Source organism: Puma concolor, chromosome E3 (assembly GCF_028749965.1).
Source record: "Puma concolor isolate L17-30 chromosome E3, mPumCon1.1.hap2, whole genome shotgun sequence".
Lineage (NCBI taxonomy): Eukaryota > Metazoa > Chordata > Mammalia > Carnivora > Felidae > Puma > Puma concolor.
The window spans coordinates 4,653,981-4,671,421 of NC_141682.1; the positions used below are offsets into that span (position 1 = coordinate 4,653,981).

Below are 17,441 nucleotides of genomic sequence, written 5' to 3' on the forward strand. Positions count from 1 at the left end.
GTGGCTCTCCAGGTCAATGGGTGGCTTGTCGCCCAGGCCTGGAAGAGGGGCTGAGCACGTCTTCTGGAAGGGGATTCTGGGCCAAGAAACCAACCAACCAACCAACCAACCCCTTTGTGCCCAACTGGGCCTCCGCAGCCACTCAAGCAAGGTTAGCATGAGACATCACCCATTGCCTTCTGGGGAGGGGCGGGGGGGCAGGAAGTGGTCCTTCCCCACGTGGGGCCGGGGCCTCGGGCTCGCTACTCTGGGCTCACACCCTGCAGATCTGCAGCGGTAGCTGGAGGTCAGCTCCCAAGGGGCGGGGAGCCGTGTCACCCTAGACCCGGACACTCCCCAGGACCCTGCCACCCGCCCACGCAGCCCCTGTGATTTCACCACGTGAACAGACAAAACCAGAGGGGACATAATGCACAAACATTTATTTACAAAAAGTCGAAGTTACATATGGTACAAGCTTTTTACACACAGTAGTTTAAACAGAATTCTTTTTATGTGTTTTTACTACCGGAAGGTAAAGAAAAGAATTTAATAAACTAATCATTTTTGCTATTTTTATACAAAGTGACAGGTCATGCACATTTTTTTTTAAAGTTTTAAAATCTTTTGCTAAGTGCAAATACTAGATTCCTCTCTCCAGTTTAAGGCAAGTAGAACGGGACTGTCGCCGGGCAGTCTCTCGTCTGGGGGAGCAAACACTGTGGCCCAGAGAGGGGAGGTGTCAGGCTGCCTCTGGGATTCCTGCCTGTCCCCGAGACCGGCTGACCCCTGGGGGTTTCCTGTCATCACACCTTGCAGCCACTTGCCGGCCTGTCATAAGGGCCTGCTTTCCCCCAAACCATCACTAGTGCAGACTGCTTCTCAAGAAACCTGGGGTCCTCTGGGACACAGGCACCTAGAGGGACACTTCGCGGACAGGTGGGGACTCACGCTAGTGTCAGAACTTGTGGCAATGACCTTCCCCCAAACACCAATCGGGCTCCTGCAGACAGGTGAGCCACTCCACAGTCCAGCTCGAGGAGAACGTTAGAAACCAGGCACCCTCAGTTCAGAACAGCAGGAATGGATCCCTAACAGCTGCATATGGTGACAGCCAAGAATTCATCTCAAAGCAACGTCCTGCTTGGCCTTGGGAGGAACCAGTTATTCTGGTCTCTCCCCCTCTGTGCCAGCACCTCCCATGCCAGGTTCTGGTGGACTTGCTGGATGGCGGTGTCAGGGGCAGGCCACCCACCCGGAGCCCCCTTCCCTGGGCTAGAGGGCACAGGGGGGCTGGCTCATTCCCTCCTTGGATGAATTGGCTCAGGGGGCCTAGAACATTCTGGTGTGTCCTGGGGTCACCCTCCCCATTTGGTGGGATGTCTGCTAGAAGCTCACTGCTCTGAGACCCTCCCTTGGGGATGCACAGAGAACATGTTTTTAAGGTACTTCAATCCTGTCACCTGTCACCTTTGGCGCAGCTCTCCCAAGGCACGGTCGTTCAGGCTACCAGCAAGGCAGAGGCAGCCTGACAGGGGCTCCCGGCGGCGCAGACCTCTCCTCGTGCGCCCCGATGACAGTCTGCGAAGCCCTCACCTGGAGGAAGCGCAGGAGGAAGAATGGGCAACTTAGCAGATTTCTCCCCAATTTAACCCTTGAAATGCAGGAGACAGTGATGGCGGTGGATGACCCTGGGGCACAGCCTGCACGGAGATGGGGGACCGGCCATTAGGCTCACCCTGCTGTCTGAGGTCTGTGCACACACGCTGGGAACCCCAAAGCCATCAGAGATATAGTGACGGCGACAGAGACCAACACTGGGGAGCCAGGCAGGGCCACCCCCCACAGGGGCCTGTCTCTGCACGCGGGTGGGGTGGGAAGTGGCGCCCAGAGGTGAACAGGCAGGGCCCCCACGCTGGACTCTGCTGGCCTCAGGCGGAGCCAGCTCCGAGGATGGGTGCCGGTGTAGCCTGGGTCGTCTGTCCCCCTGCTGAAACCCATTGCCGCCACCAGACCTCAGGGAGAAGGTGCTCACTGCTGGGCTGGTGGCGAAGGAGGCTTCCCGACAGTTGGGCTGCCCGGGAGGGCCACCAAACCTGTCAGGGCTGCTTCATAAAGATGTTCTGTCTGGCGAGCGTCAGGACCGTCCTGCCCTCACCGGCCGCCTGGTGTGGGTGACAGACTGGACTCTCCAGAGACTGAGCGAGAGAAACTCTAGTAGGCCACAGAAAACCCAGTAAGTTCAAAGCGAGTAAATGGCAAATATTTTAAACTACAAAACAGAACAGACAGCACGAGACAGCTCTCTGTGGTCTCAACTGAGTGGTCCAAGGAGAAAGACCCCTGGACAGTCACGGTGGTGGTGGCCTGGGGTTCTGGATTTGGGGGGACACGGCCCACAGCCTCCCCACCCTGAGCGGTGCTCCCAGGCCCGGGGACTCTGATGGCTCTGCCCCCACTTGATGGGACCAAGTGGCTTGGAGCAGCAGGGCGTACCTCTCTCTGGGTGGGCTGTGGTATTGGGGTGGGGGGTGACGGTGGGGAGGGAGAAGAGAGCCTGGCTTCCGGGACATGGTCCAGGTGGCCTGGCTCTCTCCGAACTGTAGGAGTTGCTGCGTCAGTTTTACGACGCTTCAGGCTGCGCTGTGGTCAGGAAGGCCTACGTGGTTAGGGGAGACACTCTGCAGTCGGCCGGGGGAGGGGCAGAGGCAGACACCACCTTGGCCCCGGCAGGGCCAGGACTAACCGCAGAAATGGGCCGCCCGGTGGGGAGGGTCCCTGCACTGGCCACTGGCACGGTGGGACACTCTGGGGAGGTTTCACTGCCCCCTTCTCTTTGGCCCCGTAAGTGCCAGGCTGGTCCTGTTACAGGTGCCCGGGGGCAGTGGCCCTTCCCAGGAAGGAGCAGGAACAAACCCAGCCCATCTTTCCGAGAGCCCGGTCCATCATGCCTATTTGACAGGCACGGCCCCGGGAGTGCGGCGGGCTCCCCGGACGAGACAAGGCCGCGGGCGGTCAGAAGCGGCGCCGTGGCTGGGGGCCGAAGTGCATGGGCAGGTTGTGCTCCAGCGGCACGTGGACGGGCGCGAAGTCATAGTTGACGCGCACGTTGGGCAGGGGGGGCACGTAGGGCGCCGGGACGGGGCCCATGTTGAGGGGGAAGTTGTTGAACACGGGCCGGACGGGCGGCAGAGGGAAGGGTGGGTGCACGAAGGCGTAGGGTGGGATCTGTGGCTGGTGCAGGTTCTGCGGGACGGGCCTCGGCAGGGCTTCGATCCGCTGGACTTTCTCTGGAGGCTTCTCCAAGGGGGGCCCGATGCGTTTGAAGGTGTTCTCTGAACAGGAAATGGGATTTAGTAGAGGAGACAACGAAAACCCACGGTGCCCGTGTGCGGGGCGGGGCCAGGCCTGCCCATCTCAACCTCCATGCTGCCTGCCCCAAGCGGGAGGCTGAGGGCCTCGAGAACGAGGCGAGGCCAGGAATATCTGACCTTCAGCGTCACTCTTACCGCGGACACGGGAGGGTGGCCAGGCCACAGTAAGGCCGATTAACGTGTACATCCACCTCCCGCCCCTGCTGTCTGAGTGAGTGTTGATTCGGTGATCACTCTGGAAGGTGGAGGATCGACTGAGCTCAGAACAAGTGGAGCTTCTGTGAGCGCCTTTCCTTCGGAGCTAGGGCCTGGACGGCCACTCCCAGAAACTCCCTTTCTTCTCTTTGTGACCTCAGAGAGGCCAGGGTGGGCCTACCGTCTTTTTGGTCTGGCGTGGGTTCCTTCTGTCTGCCTCCTAAGCCCAAACCCACCCTTGGCACCCCCTGATCGAGGGCACGTGGGAACCCTCCTACGTTCCCGCAAGCAGCTGGGGCCCGGGCAGAGCGTGTCCGCGGCCACCCGAGGGCCAGCTGTGGAGGTCCCCCCGCCCCTGTGCACACGGACCGGGCCTGGCGTGGGGCCCGTGCCGGGGGAGCGCTTGCCTCCGTTCTTTCTCTTCTGCTCTTCTTCAGCCTCCTTCTGGATCTCCTCAATTAGCTTCTCATCGTCTTCCTAGAAGAATAACAAGAGGGTGAGCTTGCTCCCAATCGGCTCCTTGCAGCAGCACAGAGACCCCGCTGGGATCCGGGGGAGGCCAGCTCACGGTCAGTCAGCACCACTCACTGCCACACCCCAAGGGTCTCCTTGCTCCATCAATGGGTGCTGCCGCTGCCACGGGGAAGCCCACCTGGAAGGCCTAGGGCGGGGCCGAGAGCCGCTTTTTTGTTCAGTCACCTGTAAGGCAAGCAGACGAAGGACTCTCCGCAGCTCGGGGGCGGGTGGACCGATAACCCAAGGGCTTGGGAAGGGGGCGAGCGTGGCTGGGCCGAGCCCGAGGAGTTTCAGATCCGGTCTATGAACAACGAGCGCGGCAGCCCTTCTGTACAGAGCCTGACAGTCTTGCCGATTCCCTGACCGCAGGTGGATGAATCCTCGGGCCGGCAGAGCCCTGAAGCTGGCGGGCTGCAGAGGCCGGACTGCTTGCCGCCAGTGGAACGGCGGCTGGGGGTGGGGCTCGCACGTGGGAGGAAGGGCACAGCAGTTTTTGAGCATGATGAACGGAGGGGCGTATCATCAAATGCATGGGTTTGAACGGAATGAACTTGGTTCCTAGGGTCTCCCGGCTGCTTCTCCACGAGTCAGGTACAGTCAAGTTGGGAAGAAGTGTAAGGAGGGCACTGGTGCCCACTATGGGGGCAGGAAAGCAGAGGAAACCGCAGCACTCGGGAAGCGTTTCCTAGACCAGGCACCAAGCCTCCCCCATGGCCAGGTGTATCCTGGGTTGGAGAGATCTCGGCGATCGCTTTGGGTTTTTCATGCTGATCTGAGGCTCTGACCGACTAAACACTGCGTGTTTACTTAGCACATTCATGTCACAGCCAGGACAGCACTCGGTGATTTCACCAGCTACGAACCCTCAAAGATTTGAGAGTCGGGAAGATCACTCCATCAGTGTGTACCAGATACCTCCTAGTGCTAGACATCGTTCTTAGTGCTGAAACTTCTGATCAACAACGAGACTAAAAGTCACACTGCTGGAATGACTAAATAGTTACGTCATATATTCCCTTCAGTAGATAAAACATTTTAGGACAGAGTCACAGGAGTCCGTGTGCTCTGTGGGCAATCGTGAGAGGCCCTATTAAATTCACTCACTCTCTCCCACCCTCCGATGCTGAACGGCGGACCGAACTCAATGGTCTCGAGATTCTTTCCAATGCTGACATTTGGGAATTTTTAACAGACGACCGAATCTTTTTCAGCCTCATCCTGCCAGGTGTTCTGAGCAAAGCAAGAGAAAGAGGAGAGGTAACAAAGGTGAAGTTCCCATCACGCCCGTCGTCAGAAGCTGCCAGGTGCTCGTGCATATCAGAGAATCGTCCGACCCGGAGGAACCCTCACGGCATCATGTCCGGCTCCCCGGTAACACCCACACACACACACAAATTCTCCATAAAAACCCTAAGACATGGTCATCTAGGCTCTTTGTGAACACTCCAAAGCCGGGAACTTAGTACGCTACAAAGTAACCACTGAGCTAACCCACACAGAGGGCTCCACAACAGAGTTCAGTGGGCACAATTTGAAGGTTTCTGTGTGACTGTAAAAATAAACTCTACCAATTACCTACATTAGGAGCTGACACACCTCTTAATTTTGGTGCCAGTGCAAGGCCCATGAAAAAAAGATTTTTAATCTAAGAAAAAAGAAAAAAAAAAACAAAAAAACAGAGAGCAAGTGATCCAGAAAACACAAATGGAAGGGCAGCCACCGAGCGGCTGGGAGCAGGTTCTCGAACATCCGAGTCTCCACACCTCATCTGTAAAGTGGGCTGTTGTTAAGGACTGAGTGAGCACCAAGTGTGTAAAGGACTTGGCACAAAGCTCTCACTACTAAAGGCAGAGAGGTCACGAAAAATGGCAGAAATAAAGATTTTCAGAAGGATGAAAAGTGTCAAGAGAAAGTGGTAGAGCCTGGGAGATGCCCTCAACACTTCTCTCCGTGGTTTCTTTGTGGTGGCTTCTTCGTGGTACAAGTGACAGGCTTCCTGACTGTATTTACTACAACCACTGAGCAAACTGCCAGTTGCACCTAGAACAGGGGTCAGATGGTTCAGATTTCAACTTCCTCCAACTGGCTGGGAGTCACAGGACACTGTGTTTAGAAACTAAGAACTAAAATGCATTTCAATTAATGTGTTTTTTTTTTAAAACTTAAAAAAAATGTTTATTTCTTTATTTTGAGAGAGAGCAAGCAGGGGGAGGAGCAGAGAGAGGGAGAGAGAAAATCTCAAGCTGGCTCCAATGCTGTCAGCCAGAGCCTAATGCAGGGCTTGATCCCATGAACAGAAATCAAGGGTCGGACACTTAACCGACTGAAGCACTTAGGCGCCCCTCAATAAATGTATTTTTAAAATCACAATTTTTTGGGGTGGGGGAGGTACCAGGGTGGCTCAGTTAAGTGTCTGACTTCAGCTCAGGTCATGATCTCGTGGTTCATGAGTTTGAGCCCCGCATCGGGCTCTGTGGTGACAGCTCAGAGCCTCGAGCCTGCTTCAGATCCTGTTTCCCTTTCTCTGTGCCCCTCCCCTGCTCACACTCTGTCTCTCTCTCCGTCTCTCAAAAAACAAAAAACAAAAAAACAAAAAAAAAAAAAAAACAAAAAAAATTAAAATTTCGTTTTTAGCCAAACATGTTAGATTCTAAGGGGGAGTTCCTTCCCAAGCAGTTTCCCTTAATCATTTAAAGCTCCTCTGGGGCGCCTGAGTGGCTCAGTCGGCTGAGTGTCAAACTTCAGCTCAGGTCATGATCTCACAGTCCATGAGTTCGAGCCCCACGTCAGGCTCTGTGCTGACAGCTTGGAACCTGGAGCCTCCTTCGGATTCTGTGTCTCCCTCTCTCTCTGCTCCTGACTCACTTGTGCTCTGTCTCTCTCTGTTTCAAAAATAAATAAGAACATTAAAAAAAAAATAATAAAGCTCCTCAGATCAAGGGGCGCCTGCCTGGGTGGCTCAGTCGGTTGAGCGTCCGACTTCAGCTCAGGTCATGATCTCGTGGTTCGTGGGATCGAGCCCCACATCGGGCTCTGTGCTGACAGCTCAGAGCCTGGAACCTGCTTCAGATTCTGTGTCTCCTTCTCTCTCTGCCCCTTCCCCGGTCATGCTCTCTCTCTCAAAAATAAACATAAAAGATGCTCAGGAGTAAAGGCAGACACTATCATATACTCTTAAAAAAAAAAATGGCAAATCTTACTTTATATGTATTTTACCATAACTTAAAACATGAAGACTGGTCCCCTTGGGTTTGGGCTGAGTGACAGATGGGCTTCTATGAGACCTTTCTGGAGGGAGTTCCCTTGGGACACACTGTAGGCACCCTGAGTGTCATCATTCACGGTGAACCAGGATACTCTCCACTCTGCAAATCTAGGACACGCCTAGGCTGCTGGAAGTGGGGAACAATAGGAGGAAAGAAGATGAGAAGGCCGGGTGCGGGGGCTGGGTCACAGAAGGAACTGACCTCCAGCACCCCCGGAAGGGGCTGAGTCACCCACAGGAAATCCAGGCGTGCCGGAGCGGCCACCACGGCCAATTTTATCTTCCAGCAGCACTGGCTTCCTAACGGACAGGCACCGGGCGTGATAGGAAGAACTCCAGTTCTGGGGCTCCACGGAGCTGGGCTGGGGGACCCCATCAGCCTCCACAACCTGACCTGGAGCCTATCTGCAGCAGGTTTACCGTGAGAAGCAAATGATCTCTTCTTACAAAGTCCCAAGCACAGTGACAGCAAGAATGGAAGTTAACATTTACCGGGGGCCTCACTACGTGCCAGCTCCTACCGCGAGCACCACACAGACCCGGATCTGCGTTAACAACTCCACCAGTCAGGTCCGATTAATGAATCCCCACGTTACAGATGAGGCAACTGAGACTCAGTGAGGTTCAAACCCAGGCCTTCCAGCTCCAAGGCTGGAGCTCTTAACCTCCTAAACCACGGGTTTCTGAACTGGAGCTTCTGGAGCAGTGTGACTGCAGGGCCCCTGGAACTCTGCCTGCCCTGCCCCAAGCACTGTCACAGGCGAGTACTTTCAGGCCCTGCTTTGTTCTAGAGAGAGTGCATCTCACCCTCCTTGAAATACAAGAAGGCTTCTTCTCTCTGGGATGGGCAGAACTCCGAAATCTCCTTTTTCTCCACTAAATACAAGAAAATAGGGCAAAACAAAACACCTCCATTCAAGCAGACGAACAGCCAATACAGCAGAGCATCACTTCCCTGGAAATTTTTAGGGAATTCGCATTCTTGGTCAGCTCACCCAAAAGTGCATGTACCATGCCTTAAAAATAGTTCATCTGAGGGGTGCCAGGCCGCATGGCTCAGATGGTTAGGTGTCTGACTCTTGGTTTTGGCACAGGTCATGATCTCATGGTTTGGTTTGTGAGTTTGAGCTCCGCATCAGGATCTGTGCCATGTGGAGCCTGTTTGGGATTCTCTCTGCCCCTCCCCCTCCTCGTGCTCTCTCAAAATAAATAAATAAACTTAAAAAAGGCCCGTCTGACAGTCTCTGACTGGCTTCCCCGGCACTTGGCCTTTGAGACAAAGCTAGCAGGTCCCTCTCATCCAGACAGGAGCTTGGGGGCCCAAAAACCTCACCTCTTGAGCCAGAAACCCAAGGTGCAGGCCAGGCTCTACCATGAGGCCCAAGAGGACTTACTGGCTCATGGTAGTCGGGTCTCCTGTCGCCTCTGACTGAGCTGTTGGTCTTAGCCCATTTCAAGAGTGGGAACACACACTTCCAAATTTCCCTGACATGCTTTTCTTGTGAGGCTACTAAGTTTCTTGCACATCACAGAGTCCCACGGAATTTTCTCTTTCTGCCACACAAAAAAACAGTGTTTTTGATTCTTATACACATTAAAGCAATTATGGGGAAAAAAAGTTTAATAAAACACAAATAAAAAAGTCACCAGTAATTTCTCTCCAGAGAGAACTCCTGGGAATATTTGGCCTGCTTCCCATTGGTTGTTTTTGTATCCACATCTCACTCAGAAAAGCCCCGAGGTTCTCTTCTGGAAAGTCGTGCTCTGCACATTCAGGTCCCACCTCCCCGTGCGTACCTACTCTAGTTCACACCCGCTCCCTAGGTGTCTCTCCCTGCCACCCCAGTCTGCCAGAGACTCTACCCCTTAGAGGATGCAGTCACGTGCCGAAGGTCGCAGGGTCATGAGACGTGAAATCGGGACCAGGCAGAGACCGGCTGCTCCTTCTGGGCTGACAGCCTCCAGGGGTGCCTGGGCAGTTCTGGGCTCTGCAGGTGGCCACGGGCCGCAGACCTCAGGAGCGGGTGGTCAGGGCCCCTTCATCGGCCCCTGAGACCTGAGCTCCTCTCCGCACCCCACCCGCGCGGGCCTGTCAGGAACTGCGGAGGAACAGATGGCTCTGTCACAGTCACCGCATCGGACACCCCGACAGGCTTTAGTGAATGGCCACCAAGGGCGACACGTCCCCCAGGACTCCTCCATCTGGCCTCTGGCACGTGCTTTAAGATGGATCCAGTGGGCCTGAATTCCATTCTCTGTACGCTTTCTGGCTCCTCCTAATCGGGGTGAAAATTTTTACACAGATCCACAGAATGTGCATACGAGCGAGGCTAGGCTGAAACAGGAGGGAGTGGACACCAGTCCATGGTCAAGATGTCCCAGGACGGGCGGGTCTCAAAAGGCCGAGTATAACGAAACACCGGGCTCGGTGGAAGAGAACCATCCAAAAAATTCCTCTGGCTGCCCACGGCCACTCTGGGAGGGGAGCCCACAAAGCACGACCAGACACGCTGAGGACTGCGAAGGGAACAGGCACAGCGCCTACAGTGGTCCGGCACACCCCAAATGCAGTGCCGAGGCTCAAGGAACAAAGCGGAATGAGGCATGGAGTCTCACCGCCCGGCAGATCTGGAAGAATACTTTAAAAGAAGAAACGAGTGGGCCGCATCTTAACAGGAAGGTTTTACTTCCTTTCCCCGAATTCCTTTGAGCTCAGCAGGACACAAAGTGCCGGCCTGACTTGCAGGCCTCGGACACGCCTGTTTCACATGGAGGCAGCGGCCTGACTTGCAGGCCTCGGACACGCCTGTTTCACATGGAGGCAGCGGGGAGCACGGCGAGGGCACGAGGCCGACGGCAGGGGCCCGGTTTCTCCAGGCCCGGCGGTCGCTGACAGGAAGTGAGGCAGAATTCACCAGAGAGGTTTTAATTAAGAAAGAAAAAGGCGCCCAAATCCCGACTCCTTAAACTGCGCCTCAACAACGAAGCTCCACAGCTCTCCCTGAGCAGCAGAGTCTGGACAGACAGGAGGCAACAGAAAAAGAGGCTGTTTCTGTCAATCAGAGACTGCCGAGATCGCCAGCACAGGCTGGAGGTCCCTAAAATAGACGTGTGAGCGCTTGGCCCCAGGCTGCTCTTGCCAAAGCTTTGAAAAGTCCCTCTGGGCCGGTTTTGTTCAGCATTTCTGATCACCATGGCCGGCCGCCCGCTTGCCTGCTGTCCAGCCTCCTGTGACCACGGAGGGAGGGTGGGTGACTTTTCTTCTTCATTTAACTTTTCCTCCCCTTAAAAAGGTGACTGGGAATCGCAAGTCAACTGCAGCTTCCCTCCTGCGATTCTGGGGGTGGGGTTGGGGCTGGGATCCAGGTCATGTGTGGCCACAGCTGTTGTTAATAAACTTGCAATGATTTCATAAAAGCCTTCCAAAGGGCTGAGGATTTAGTTTCAAATTGTTCCCAGATCGGCTGCAGATCGCCGAGCAACACCAGTCCCTAACCCCCCGCCCCAGCTGTCCCCCTGCAACAGGAAATTGGGGGGAGGAGGGGGAGGCCCAGCCCGGAGCGGCACATGCTGTGCAGCTGGGGTCTGGAATGGCGGGGCGGGGGGCCGGACAACGTGCTGGGGAGCAGAGACGGCCAGGCTCTCGGCGGGCTCAGGCCGCTATCTTGGGTCAGAGAGGCCCAGCACCCAAACACCTTTCTATCCAGAGCTCCCCACAGGGGCCCGGAGGCAGCATGGAATGTGACGTTTTGACTCTTGTCAGGGTCAAGTGCTCAGCCTGGGCCTGCTGGCATTCGCTGAAGACAACACATATCAGCTGTTTACTGGACTAAGTCATGCTGCTACCCTCCTTGGCAAAGTCTTCCCGTGATACCTAAACTTGATCAGGGACACTTTCAAGGTTTGGGGATGCCTGGCCCCCCCTTCTACCGTTGGCAACTCGCTCACGGGGAAGGGGTCCAGTGATGGTCCTACACCTCTGTGGAGTCCCACCTGGTTCACTGGGCTCAGGGACCCCCATGGGCACCTTCTGATGAGCCCCCCAAAATTTGTGACCTCTGGCTCCAGGGTGAGGAGACTTCTGGAGTAAAAGGAGCTGACATCTGGTACAAGACCTGGGCTTGCACCCTGCTCTTACCAAGTGACCCGAATCTCATTCTCCTCACCTGTAGACCAGGTGAGGGGTTGGGTCCTGTCCCCATGTTGTAACAGAACGGACAGTGTTTAAAAGGTGACTAGGAATAAAATGCTGAGGCTAGCTGTGGAAGCTGGGCTGAGGGGCAACAAGGGAGCTCACATTTCCATGTCTTTCTCTCTCGTACAAGGCACAATGAAAAAGTTAAGGAAACACTGGGGCGCCTGGGTGGTTCGGTTGGTTGGGCGTCCGACTTCAGCTCAAGTCATGATCTCGCGGCTTGTGGGTTCGAGCCCCGTGTCGGACTCTGTGCTGGCAGCTCAGAGCCTGGAGCCTGCTCTCTCTCTGCCCCTCACCCGCTCACACTCTGTCTCTCTCTCAAAAATAAATAAACGTTAAGAAAAGTTTAAATTAAAAAAAAGTTAAGGAAACATGGGTGCCTGGCTGGCTCAGTCGGTAGAGTGTGTGACTCCTGATCTCAGGGTCATGAGTTCAAGCCCCACACTGGACGTGGAGCCTATTTAAAAAAAAAAAAAAAAAAAAAAAAAGTTGTGCAGTATCCTCCATACACCAGACCCGGCAGGGGTTGGGCACTGGTCTAGTCGGGGTGGTGCTGGAACCACAGACGGGAGAAGCCAGGTGGGCGGCTTTAAGACGCCAAGAGAAAAAACAATCCAGGCTGGAGCCTGCGAGATACCGTTCACTGACCGTCATCTTGGTAAAAATGGGAGGACGCATCTGCCTTAGAGAATTAAATACATTAACACAGGTCAACATCAGGCTCAATTCGACGCAGGCTTGGGAAAAATAAACACGTCTCCTGACCAAATGGCTGGGTGGGAATGGTATCAAATTGTAAACTGGTTGTAAAAGCCCCAGAGTTTTATTTGAATTGAACAATCTTTACTTTCATATTAAAAAAATCAAGGAGGTTGTGAAAAACAATTCTGCGCAGTTTCTGGTAACCAAAATCCAAGATAAACACTGACTTTGTTTTTGCGTTTATAGAGAAGAAGAGGGCTGTGAAGAATTTTGCCCCACTTCTGAATCCACACTGCCAGGTGACTGCCCTGCTGAACGCGGCTTCTGAGGAGACACACCTTCTAACTACTACCGCTCACTCAGCTGCACACGGACAGGGAATGGTCAGCGTGTTTGGACGCAGTCAAGCCCCAGGGACCCTCGCTGCTGCAAAATAACGTCTGCTCACTTATGTGTGGCCATGTGGCTTTGCATCCTGCCCCCCAGTTAGAAAACTGTAGTTTGCTTCTCTTTCCTTACTGAAAAGACATCTTGTTTTTCAAGACTCGCGGTTCAGTGTTGCTGGCTTCTTGTTGATAACGAGCAGAGAAGGAAAGTTACATTCCCCGTTTCAGCTCTCATATGGAGTTCATTCGGGTTCCCAAGCAATCTCTGGTCATTAAGGGAGAAAAACCACCAAGGGACATAGAGACTCTTCCCGGCCTCGCTGGTTAATTAAGCTGGAGAAAAGGCTTGGATGACAGGGCACGCTTTGTTTCCCTGGACTTCTCAATGGCTTTGTGTTCTCAGAAGCCCCAACAGATGCTGGCTTGGAATCCAATCAGTCTCCTGGTGAGAATCAAGGAAACGGGGCTGATCCCAGATTTGATGGGAATGGGGCACATGGAACCAAATCTCTGGCTGTAGCTGCCCGAGGAGATCGGAGGAGTTTGTATTTGCCTGACCTTCCTTTTGAACTTTATTCTGAGCAAATACAGAACCTTTCTCAGGGCAGAAGATGACAGTTCGACAAGAAACAAGGGGGCAGTCACACGCCGTGGCACCCAAACAAGGTAACAGAACACAAGAAACCTTTAACCAATTCCAGGCGTAGGACCAAAAAAGAGGTGGGAGAAGGAACAAGAACAAGCGTGAAGAGAAAGGGAAAACTGTGCAGGCTGAGGACAGGTCAGCCAGCCGAACACCCTCTCGTGTGTGACTCTACTTGGCGCTGTTTCCGGAGAGACGACGCAGAGCAGGGAGCACTTAGTGGGAGTTGTAGCTGAAGAGAAAGAATCCTATTTCCTGGGGCGCCTAGTTGGCTCAGTCGGTTTAAGCATCTGACTCTTGGTTTTGGCTCAGGTCATGATCTTACGGTTCGTGGGATTGAGCCCCGTGTCAGGCTCTGTGCTGAGAGCATGGAGCCTGCTTGGGATTCTCTCTCTCCTGCTTTTTCTGCCCCTCCCCCGCTCTCCCTTTCTCTTAAAATAAATAAACTTAAAAGAAAAAATCCTATTTCCTCACATAGTTCCCCCAGTTTGCTAAGCTGCATGGCACTGAGGAAGCAGGTCGGCAGAAATGCCAGGTCCCGGGAAGGTTCGTCCCCAGAGGCCCCGCGGATCACCTTAGTGAGCCCGTGTCACTGAGGGCCACACCTTCCTCCACTCCATCAAACCAACACCAGAAGGATGACCTATTTACAAAGTCTGCCCTTCCTTTGGTGATGGGGGGTGGGAGTGGGTGGCGGGGAGGAAGGCTTGCTAACAGTCTCAGTCACAGAGCTGTGGAGTGAGAGCGATTTCTGGGTCCCTCAGCCCAATTTTCTGCCCAGTGAGGTTGTTCCTGACACGCACACACCTGGTTTCCATATACGACTCCTTGCTTTTCAAAACTGGTCGCTCCGAGGATTATGGGTAGGCCAGGAGAATGCTCTGTTGTGGCTGTCACACAGGGGCCGGCCTGTTACCGACACCTCCTCTTGTCAGGCACATTGGAGATGTTCTGCAGCAGGGGTCAAGTCTGCTGGCTGACAAGGCGTTTCCTTTGGCTTATAAAGTGCTAGTTTAAACTGTGTTTTAAAGATACTTGGATTAAGGGCTAATCTTTAACAATCAGGAGAGATCATATTAAAGTACAGATTTCTACCTTCTCTGGAGAATGTGAAGCCATGGCTAAGTAACTAGGAGTAAAATCTCACTTGGCAACAATCTGTGGGGGCCGAGGGGCAGCCTTAGATGGACGCTTATACCCTCTCCTGTTTGCCACAGTCCCCACCACACCCTATGGTCCCAGACCTGGCCCCACTTGACATTCACCAATCATTTATGTTACTATTGCCCCTGCGGTAACCTGGGTCCGTGATCCCAGCTACATGCTGTTGGGTGTCCTATGTGTAGATCTTTCCATGTTTTTCTTCCACCATGTTTTAAAATATAGCTATATAGCATCTTATTAATGCAGTATATATTACCTGGATATTTAAGTTAAAAAAAAATGTATACATATAGCATCGCTTAAAAAAATTTTTTTTAAGTAAACTCTACCCCCAATGTGGGGCTCGAACTGAGATCAAGAGTCACATGCTCTACTGACTGAGCCAGCCAGGCGCCCCAGCATCACTTTTTATAGCTGTGTACTCTCCTAATACCAGCATCCCACTCTCGGGCTGTTCGCTGCTGTACTTAACATGTGATGAAAAAATAAAATTCTATCTTGTCTAATCCACTGCTGTTTTTGGACTTCCGTGAGTCACAGCCAAATTGATCCTTATTAACAGAGGAATGTTTATTGATTTCTTATTGAGTCGTATTACTCATTACATATATATATTTTTAAGGTTTATTCATTTTTCAGAGACAGAGAGACAGAGGGGGGGTGGGGGAGGGGCAGAGAGAGAGGAAGACGCAGAATCCAAAGCAAGTTCCAGGCTTTGAACTGTCAGCACAGAGCCCGACTCGGGGCCTGAATTCACGGACGGTGAGATCATGACCTGAGCTGAAGTCGGACGCTTAACCGACTGAGCCACCCAGGTGCCCGTGTCATTACATTTTACTATTCATCTGTATCATATGCGTGTTACAACGATTTCCCCCAGTTTTTCATTTAACTTTATCTTTGTTTACGATGTCTTTTGCCAAAGAGGATTTAAGTAATTTTAGTCTGGCCTCGATATACCACTAAGAAGGATCTTCGCACTTAGGGGATGATAGAAGTCATTTTCTCTTGTTTTCTTGAAGTATTTCCAAATAGCCCAGTGCCCCAAAAGAGCTGCTGAAGGTTTCTCTTGCCACATGGTAGCCAGTGTGATCTTGAACACTTACATTAGGCCAAGTCACCCCCCCCCCCATGTAAGCCCTGCAGCAGCTCCCACTGTAGCTGGTGAGACACACGGCCTGGCTGTGCCTGCCTCCCTCACTTTCCTCCTCTCAGCCACCACCTGCACGATACACAGCCTTCTTTCTGGTCCCCAAATAGGCTGAATTCATTTGATTTCCTCCTCCTCAGGCAGGCCTCTCTGCAAATGCTGCCTCCGGGGGAGCCTGCACAGGTCACTCCACCTAAAGGCGGCCTAGCCTCCCTCTCCTGCGCTAGCCTTCTCTGTGGCATGACTCGTCAGTCCTGCGTAACACCAACTACATGAAGGACTCATCTCAGACTGTAAACTCCATGACGACGGGGCTTTTCTGTTCAGACTAGTCCTGGCAACACGGAGTAGTTAAGAAAAAAAGAACGGGTGCATCTATCATTTCTCCAAGTGATCTGAAAGGATATTTTCAGGGTTGTCTGGCTGGCTCACTTGGTACAGCATGATACTCTTGATCTTGGGGTTGTGAGTTCAAGCCCTACGTTGGGGGTAGAAATTACTTTATTTATTTCTTAATGTTTGTTTATTTTTGAGAGAGACAGGAAGAAAGAGGAAGGGGAGGGAGAGGGAGAGGGAGGGGGGGAGGGAGGGAGTGAGGGAGGGAGGGAGAGAGAGAGAGAGAGAGAGAGAACGAACACGAGTTGGGGAGGGGCAGAAAGAAAAGGAGACACAGAATCTGAAGCACCATCCAGGCTCTGAGCTGTCAGCACAGAGTCTGACGCAGGGCTTGAACCTATGAACCACGAGATCATGACCTGAGCCGAAGCAGGATGATTCACCCAGGCACCCCAAAGATTACTTTAAATAAGAACTTAAAAAAACCAAAACATAAAAACCAATATTTTTATCACATTAAATTCTCATTTAACGTGTTTCCGGTCTCTGTTTTGTCCTCTGGTCTAGTCTTGAGTCTACATGATTAGCGCAGCTTAGTAAAAATTAGTCTCATTAGAAGCAATTTTTCAAGGGAAAAAAACCATCCTACTGAGTTTAAATGGGAATCACAGCAAACGTCTAGATTCCGGATAGAAGTGCTGTCTTCCCTTAGAGGGGGAGGTGCGTCTCCACTCTCAGGCCGTCCTCATTGGCCCCAGGGAGTGCAGAAGAGTGGGCTGGCGCCCCCGGGGCTCTGGTGCACCTTCCTCAGGCCTTTTGTTTGCTCCACGCTTGCAGGGTTTTCACTGTTCTGCTCAATCTTTGTGGGAGAACAACTCCTGGCCCAGATCAGCTTATCACTGATTCAGAGTTTCAAACTTAGAACTCACTTTAAGAAGTGATACAGTTTATGTGAAAACTTACTTGAGAAGAAAGCATATTTTTCCATATGTTCAAGTCTCTTCATGTCTTTCAATATAGTTTTATAGTTTTCTTCGTATTTCTTGTTGAACCTAATCTCCTAATCTCTAGGATATTTTATGACTTGTATTGCTATATAATATGAATGACAGTGAATGACATTCTGTGTATTTATTTTGTATCTAGCCATCTTTGTATGGCTATGGCCTCTAATAGCTTTCCAGTTGATTATTTTGTCTTAGGCTTAAAACGGTAGATTTAACTTTCTTCACTACATTTAAAAGTGCTTAGAACTGTGCCTGAAACACAGTGGATGTCCAGTAAACACCAGCAATTATGTTCTCTAACTTCTGCTCTCTTAGCTAACTGAACTGACGAGCAGTTCCAAAACAAAATAGTGGTGATGGTCTTATATTTGACCTTTGGTAATGCTTCTATGTATTTCACTATTAAAAACATGCTGAAGGACTATTCTGAAATATAGGATTTAAAAAAATCAACCTTCTATACTACTCTTTAAGCCTTAAGATAGATATTTGATTTTATTACATGTCTTTTACCATCTAAAGATATCAT

At 52.3% G+C, this 17,441-nt stretch overlaps 1 protein-coding gene and 1 non-coding gene across 4 annotated transcripts in view; one reads left to right on the forward strand and one right to left on the reverse strand.

The window, feature by feature from the left end:
* Positions 1-407: 407 nt before the first annotated feature.
* RNF216 (ring finger protein 216) overlaps positions 408-17,441 on the reverse strand; it is a 143,856-nt gene continuing 126,822 nt past the window's right edge. For all 3 annotated transcript variants that reach the window (XM_086691841.1, XM_086691839.1, XM_086691840.1), the window contains exons 16-17: positions 3,956-4,025; positions 408-3,314 (exon numbers count right to left, since the gene is read on the reverse strand). In XM_086691841.1, the coding sequence (XP_086547967.1) occupies positions 2,995-3,314; positions 3,956-4,025 (390 nt within the window). In that variant the 3' untranslated portion in view covers positions 408-2,994. The remainder of the gene's footprint in view (positions 3,315-3,955; positions 4,026-17,441) is intronic.
* TRNAR-CCU (transfer RNA arginine (anticodon CCU)) lies at positions 11,903-11,975 on the forward strand. Its single transcript has one exon. It is a non-coding gene; the product is annotated as a tRNA-Arg (tRNA).